This window comes from Gymnoscopelus microlampas (genome assembly GCF_963454915.1).
Source record: "Gymnoscopelus microlampas genome assembly, chromosome: 13".
Classification (NCBI taxonomy): Eukaryota; Metazoa; Chordata; class Actinopteri; order Myctophiformes; family Myctophidae; genus Gymnoscopelus; species Gymnoscopelus microlampas.
Genome location: NC_139950.1, coordinates 25,553,123 through 25,560,831, shown reverse-complemented (window position 1 = coordinate 25,560,831; position 7,709 = coordinate 25,553,123). Strand labels below are relative to the sequence as shown.

At 40.5% G+C, this 7,709-nt stretch overlaps 1 protein-coding gene across 1 annotated transcript; it reads left to right on the top strand.

Annotated features, from left to right (window-relative positions):
• Positions 1 to 3,401: 3,401 nt before the first annotated feature.
• Positions 3,402 to 6,808, top strand: cnrip1b (cannabinoid receptor interacting protein 1b; the record flags this gene model as incomplete). The annotated part of the gene is made up of 3 exons (XM_084075568.1): positions 3,402 to 3,580; positions 4,792 to 4,936; positions 6,644 to 6,808. 3 exons carry the CDS (start codon positions 3,402 to 3,404, stop codon positions 6,806 to 6,808), a joined length of 489 nt encoding a protein of 162 aa, XP_083931694.1.
• Between the last annotated feature and the right edge of the window lie 901 nt (positions 6,809 to 7,709).

The window sequence follows — 7,709 nt, the reverse complement described above, 5'->3', positions numbered from 1 at the left end:
TCTGTGGAACTGCAGTCAAACAAAATGTAATGCCTCAACTCCTACATTCCAAGTGCTTATCAGGGTGGGGGGCAGTTACAATAATGATTATTTTGGGAGGTCACGGCCTGAAAAGGTTTAGAACCACGGCGTTAGGGAGTGAGTGCCCGTGGTTCCATAAGTGATTTGGTCTATGACTGTTGTAGGCTATATGTAGGCAAGTAGGCTTACTTTATCCTACATGCCACAACAACAAAGGCAGAGGAGAGGAGCGTTTGTAAATGGTGCTTCTGCGGTGATTTGTGTATATGATTCTAAAATATTTTCCAAAAGCCAATGCAGTGCAGTTATCAAGGTATTAAACAGCACTTTGTGAGGAATTCGCATGTTCAGGCTTTGGGGGAAAAACGTGTTATCTTAGCATTCATGACTTACCAAACAAAATAAATAAAGAGACGCAATATAGACGCAATAAACTCCGCGTAGCCACAACTGTATCCTTTGTTGTTAATGCGCCCCTGTGTTGGCCCATTAGGATCTCATAATGATATTGGTAACATTTTCCCGTTTCAACACCGTGTTTGGCAATTTCCCAAATCGCTGTACAGAGGCAAGATGGGGTTCTGTGTTAAATGACCATGTGATCCGAAGTGAACACACACGACAAATATACCACCATCTATATTTTTTGAAACAAATAGCCTATCTATGACAATTACTGATTTGGTGGTTACTGATTACTGACGTCATACTGATTGTATCGCGTTCTGTATACTGTATAGGCTAGTGTGTATATCTGTCAGTTTCTGTCATAATGATTTGATGTCATAATGATTTGTGTGCGTGGGTATCTCATTTTAAACAAGCATAGTGCTTTTTGAGTCTTCCAGTTTAGTAGACATTGTATTGTGAATTTGTACTTCCATGTACTGTTGTTCTCATGTCTTACTAAATAAAGTACATCAATCAATCAATCAATCGGTAGCCATCTCATATGAAAGGAGTTAAGATAATTCAGATGCTATCCATGAAAAACAGACGGCACTAAAACACAAATGCCGATTTATTAGGCCTTGGCTATAAAGATTGGCATAGCTTTCATTGGACTATAGCCTACATTGCTATGTATTTTACAGTATATGTTTGGGGATTGATTTATTATTGTAACTGCTGGCATGAAGTCATTTGTTTTATTTTGTGTATTTGTCGTTTAGTGACTGACTTATGTCTCTTGGGGGCGCTCTAAGTGTGTTCTATGTGTTGGAGGTTTTCAATTAGGTGTCACTTGTTACAGCTGGGTTTTTGTAATCAAGTTTTGTTTGGCGACACCTGTTGTGGTTGAGAGAGGAGCAGCAGTCTCATTCCACTAAGGGAGAGCAGGAGGAGAGTTTAACAGAAAGAAAGAAATTAAAGTAAAATAGAAGAAAGTAAAGTAAATTAAAAGAATGTAAAGAAGAGAAAAGCAAAGGTTCCACAAAAAAGACTGAAGTATCCAAGTCGACCCCCCCCCCCCCATTCGTGTGCAAGCAGGCAAAGTGGTCAGTAATTGTTGTTAATCTTATCGTGAAAGTCACACATTTTATGTAAAATGTCAGAATGCCCGGATGATGAGTCGGGTGGGAGGCACTGTGCCTCCAATCCGACTCAAGTGAGACTCAGAGTTCCTGGCTTGTACTGGTGTTTATTCACTTCAAAACAACGTAGAACTGACAGTACAAACAGAAAAGACAAAAAACAAAACATCAACTTGGGCATTCTGACATTTTACATAAAATGTGTGACTTTCACGATAAGATTAACAACAGTGACTGACCACTTTGCCTGCTTGCACACGAATGGGGGGGGGGGGGGGGTCGACTTGGATACTTCAGTCTTTTCTGTGGAACCTTTGCTTTTCTCTTCTTTACATTCTTTTACTTTACTTTCTTCTATTTTACTTTCATTTCTTTCTTTCTGTTAAACTGTCCTCCTCTCAACCACAACAGGTGTCGCCAAACAAAACTTGATTACAAAAACGCAGCTGTAACTGTAAGTGACACCTAATTGAAAACCTCCCAACACATAGAACACACTTAGAGCGCCCCCAAGAGACATAAGTCAGTCACTAAACGACAAATACACAAAATAAAACAAATTACTTCATGCCAGTTACAATTATTATTATGTTGTATTATTATGTAGGGCAAATATCCACTCAAACAAAACTGTATTTGATCTCAAATTGTCTGTGTGAAGCATCATGCTTCAAGGGGGTTTGTACCGGGAAAAGAGAGCTATAGGAGATCAGCTCAAAAACTGTTTTTTCTTCTGCCCATCCAAAGTGAGGACATCGAGATGGCTCACAGCCTCCTTTTTTCTTGTGGTTAACTTACGCCATCTATCGGCAAAATATGGTTAGACCGCCGTCTATCACAGAACGATGAGGGTAGTAGGCTACAGTCCATGAATGAGATAGGCCTACTATTCGCTCATTAGCCGAATCCATGGCTACGTCAATTTTAGGCAAGCTTCACATCTATCTCCGGTCTGCTAGTGATTAGAATGACCACCACAACAACAACAACAACAACAGCATTAGTTACATTCTGAGCAGTCAGAGTTAAAGCTGAGACTGAAGATTTGTACGTGTAGGCTAGCCGCTTGACTGCCATGTAGGCCTAACCAGTTCCCATAATATGTAGACTAACCATAATATGACATATTTACCAGATCTTGATGTCAGGTCATTATTAGTTGTACAATCGGATTCCTCCTGTCAAATGTCAAGTGTAACGACTTTGCTGGGGCTATCATTTCGTTTTCAATGGTGATACTTTGACTTTGTTTAAATATAAGTTATAACCCCACACAGGGCAAAACCGTATTGAGGATAAACAAGATCGGTAGTTGTATTGTACGTTTATTTCTCTCTAGTCTCTTCACATAACATTTAATATTTTTTCATATATATATATAATAGGCTACTCCAGTTTTTCGAATGGGCTGACACGCGAATTTGTCATTACATTCTCATCTTCAATTAAGAAAACAAAGAAGAGAAATGTAAAATTCTGCTCAGAAACTCGAAGGAACTGCAGAATGCTTGGCATCTGTTCAGCACCACGGACAGCGACAAAACAACTTCCATGCGGACAGCAGATGCATTTACTACCAGTCTGACTGTCACCTAGAGACAGATAGAGAGAGAGAGGGGGGGGGGGCTGGAGGATTAGTCTTGACCTCATATACGTTCATCTTGGTTGGATTAGAGCACACGCTGAACATTGCTAGGCTGTCCTCTACGGCTATGTGTGGGCTATCATGACATTTCATGTTGGTGTATCTGTGTGATCAGGCGACATTGATTCACACCTGCGTCCTGCTCTATTTTGAGGATCTGAGTGGAATCATCACAGAAAACATCTAGGCTATAATCAAAAAGAATGGGCGACGGTCTTCAGGTTATTAAAATTGGGATTTCAATGAAGATGATGCCCCATAACAGCGCCGTGTTTTTCAAGTCGGATGGAGCGAGATTTGGCCAAACGCGGACAATAAAGCTGTTGACGGGCTCCAAGTACAAAATCGATGTGGTCGTGAAGCCTGGCGCGGCTGAAGCCACGTATGTAGACTGATTTCTCCTCTCAGATGTCTATGGATTATCATCACATCTTTATAATGCTTTTTTTCCCCACTTCTCAAGCAGGGGAATAAATAGAACTCGAAAAACACATTTGTTTTGCAAAGTTGTAATAATAGGCGCTACATGCTGTTGTTTGTCTTACATACAACTATAGCTTTGGATGAAGACGGTCATCGGTCAGATAATATAACAGTCTTGTATCAAGGGCAAGGCTAACATAAAACGCCAGCGCACCCTAACATAGCTTCAACATATTTTCGCTCTAAATGTCATGATCAGTGGTCGAAGTTAGGAAGACCGTTAATTCATTACATGAATGAGTTTCACTTCGTGGCGTATTCTCTAAGGGTGTTCTTGTACAGAGAAAGATGGTACAGAAAGGAACAGAAGGGCCATCCAGATTATAATAACCCCCCTACTGGCTGTGTGTCAAATCCATGCTGATTAGGACTAGAGCTGTGCGAACTGCTTCAACTCCTCATGACCTGATAGACATACCTCAAAGTCCCCAAGTTTTATGCCTTCTGATGACTCCTCCTTACCCCTCAATATAACATTGTTTATCATCTGACAGTTTGCCTATAGGTCAATAACATATAAAGATATCTGTGTTCTTCATTCGTACGTGTTCTTCATACACGTAGGTCTAGATTAGATCTATAGGTGTTCTGTTCATAATTTAGGTCAGGATGTTAAATGTCATCTACAGTATGTGTTCCAATTAAATGCGAATCATCCCCAAGCCAAAGTTAATAAATTACAGTATGTGTATTGCGCTCCACAGGTTTCTCAGACTCCAACCGTTAACTCCACGGTCAGTTGTGGCTTCTTGTATCACGTCCCTTGTTCTGCTATCAGGAGCAGGTGCAAGATAGAACTGACCTTCACTTCTTGCACCACTGCTTTCTGTTCTCTATCGAACCATAAAACAAGATTTATTTGATATACACTCTGCAGGTGGCGCCCTAGGCAAGCTTGGCTGCTGGAGTACTCTATGCACAACAATGTATGCCTACAGGCGATGCAGTTAATGTGGGCTCAGATTATAATAAAACTCATTTAGAGTAGGTGTCACATTTTATGAACTAGGGTGTCACATTTTACAGTCCATTTAAACATTATTGTTAATGTGACAATCTTAACAGCGCCACGTTTGTAATAAAACTCTTCCCTGTGTTCTGTCCATATAGGTCCATGAGTGTGGGAGCGGTGACGTTCCCCCTGGAGCAACAGTCCAAAGACCCCCAGTCCGTTGTGTACACTGGAAAGTATGAGACCGAAGGAGTCACTCACACCAAGAGTGGGGAGAGACAACCTGTCCAAATCAGCATACAGGTAGGTAATGCACGAACTTGGCTCAACATGAGAATATACTCTGTTTAAAGTTTTCTATTCTACATGCCTAGTTCTCCACTCTGGTCCTGGGAATGTTTAGATGTTTAGATGTTTATTTAGATTAGTGGTTCCCAACCTTTTATCCATGGAGCGCTCCTTACATCAGACAAAAGCTGAGACACCCCCCACTCTCGTATGCGCACAAACACGAGCACACACACACACACACACACACACACACACACACACACACACACACACACACACACACACACACACACACACACACACACACACACACACACACACACACACACACACACACGCCTCTCAGTGTTTAAATCTAACAATGTTATGATTGTACTTGTCTTGTACAGATGTATGACGAGTTGGACTGATAATCACATTGAAAATACACAGGCAGAGACAGTAGATGAAAGCAAGGAATTATTTAGAAATTGTCAGGAAACTGAATTAAGATTCTGTGCAACATGTTTAAAATATTGCGTCATGGACGCCCAGCTGGCTCACCTGGTAAGAATGCATACCACATAAGGCTATAGTCCTTCCCACAGCTGGCCTGGGTTCGAATCTGATCAAAGTCCTTTTCTGCTTTTCACCCCCTCTCTCCTGCCTTTACTGGGTCTCTCTTGTTGTCACTATCATAAATAAAAGAGGAAATGCCAAATAATATTGCTAGATCTGCTACTCTTATGACAGTAGCTGGGTTTATTTGGGGTCCACATCAATATGTTTTATCTAAACATTCTCAATCACAGGTTGTAATAAGTTGAGTTAGTTATCTACTGTCCTGTCAGATGTTGACTTCATATGACTTAATTTGCCATGAATCCAGGGGCACTGTACAACACAATCCATAATGAGGAATGTAGGCCACAACTGTGCACAATTTCTAATGACACTTTGAATAAAGGTATAGAAGATATACAATTTCATATATTTAACCAATAACCATGCAATACAATATCTGTGGGGTTGTGTGTATGCCTGTTTGCATGAGTGTGTGTTTGTGCCTTGCCCTGTGTGTATATTCACCCATCTGTCTCCTCTGCATGTGTCCCCCTTTAAATCACCTTGAGCCTTCTTGCGATGGCATGCTCTGTGTTTAAGAGAGAGAGAGAGAGAGAGAGAGAGAGAGAGAGAGGGAGGGGGGGGGGGGATATTGAATTCAACAATGAATGCCTGGCAATAATTCGTTTAAAGCCATACCATTTTTTCACAACACAAGAAAATAGCATTTGGTAATCAGTTTAATTTAGCCAATTAATATGACTGTCGACTAACTGGCACATAACATGGTTGTCCAGCTGGGCTTTCCTGACTGTGTGAGCAGAGAGTTGGCTCAGATGTCTATTGATTACATGTAGACATCCACTCTCTATTTCTCTACTCACGTAACATTGGACCTCTTGTGTGTGTGTGTGTGTGTGTGTGTGTGTGTGTGTGTGTGTGTGTGTGTGTGTGTGTGTGTGTGTGTGTGTGTGTGTGTGTGTGTGTGTGTGTGTGTGTGTGTGTGTGTGTGTCGAGCGTGTGTCGAGCGTGCTGTATACACAGCAGAAGCATGTCTATGAATTTATCTTAATCCTGTTCATTCTGGAGCATAATGCTGCAATAACATTCCATTTTGTGAATGTATGTTTATGTCTCTATATACATTAACTGTGTACTGTATGTTTCTCTCTTCAGTTCACAGAAGTGGGCCTGTTTGAGACAGTCTGGCAGGTGAAATATTACAACTACAACAAGAGAGACCACTGTCAATGGGGGAACAGCTTTAACAGCATTGAGTATGAATGCAAGCCCAACGACACTCGTACCCTCATGTGGGTCAACAAGGAGATGTTTGTCTAGTGAGCAAGGAGGAGTGAAAATATGCTTATCCTATGCTATGAAAAAGTACCCTTCTAAATAAGATATCTAACCATGGACTCAGTCATCAAACTGGATGTATTATAAATAAATTGCTAATGGGGGTAGTGCTACAATATGAATCCCAATGTGTATTTGAAATTGAAGTATTCTTTCTTTCTTTTTCCTTTATTTATTCAGGGAAACCCATTGAGAGCAAGCTCTCTTTTTCAAGGACACCCTGAACATTTGAATCACATTACAATGTCACAACTAATTTAACAATAAAGCAAAAAAGAAAAGCAGAAGCATAAAACAAGATTAAAATAATCGCAAAAGGCGGTGAATCAGACAATACAGTGAGGACATGGATAACAACACAGAGATTTAAAAATCAGATGCAAATAAACAGTGTTGCATGAAACAGGAGTATTGAATACTCCAGCCTGCAATAGGCAGCAGAATGTTTTCCATGACTGAATCAACATCAAAAGAAATATTTGATCACATTCTGACTGAGCAAATGTGGCATTTTGTCCTAACAAGGTTTTAAGACTGAATACACCATCACTGCTTCCCACACAAAATGCTTCCCAATCTAAATTTTCTAAACATTTCTGCACACAACAAAATCCCCCAAAATGACAACAAACAGAACCTCGGAAAAAAGCTGATCCACAGGTGTTCCATCGCAAGGCATTGTGTTAAACTGGGACTGAAGAGTAGATAATGTTTGTAAAGTGAGAATGTGTGCAGAATAGAATAGAATAGAATTTGTTGGGGTGTTTTTGTCACTGTATGTATATATATGTATTTATGCACATAAGTGAAATTCTTCCTCTGCATTTACCCATCCTATAACAACTAGGGGCGCTGTGTGTGTGTGTGTGTGTGTGTGTGTGTG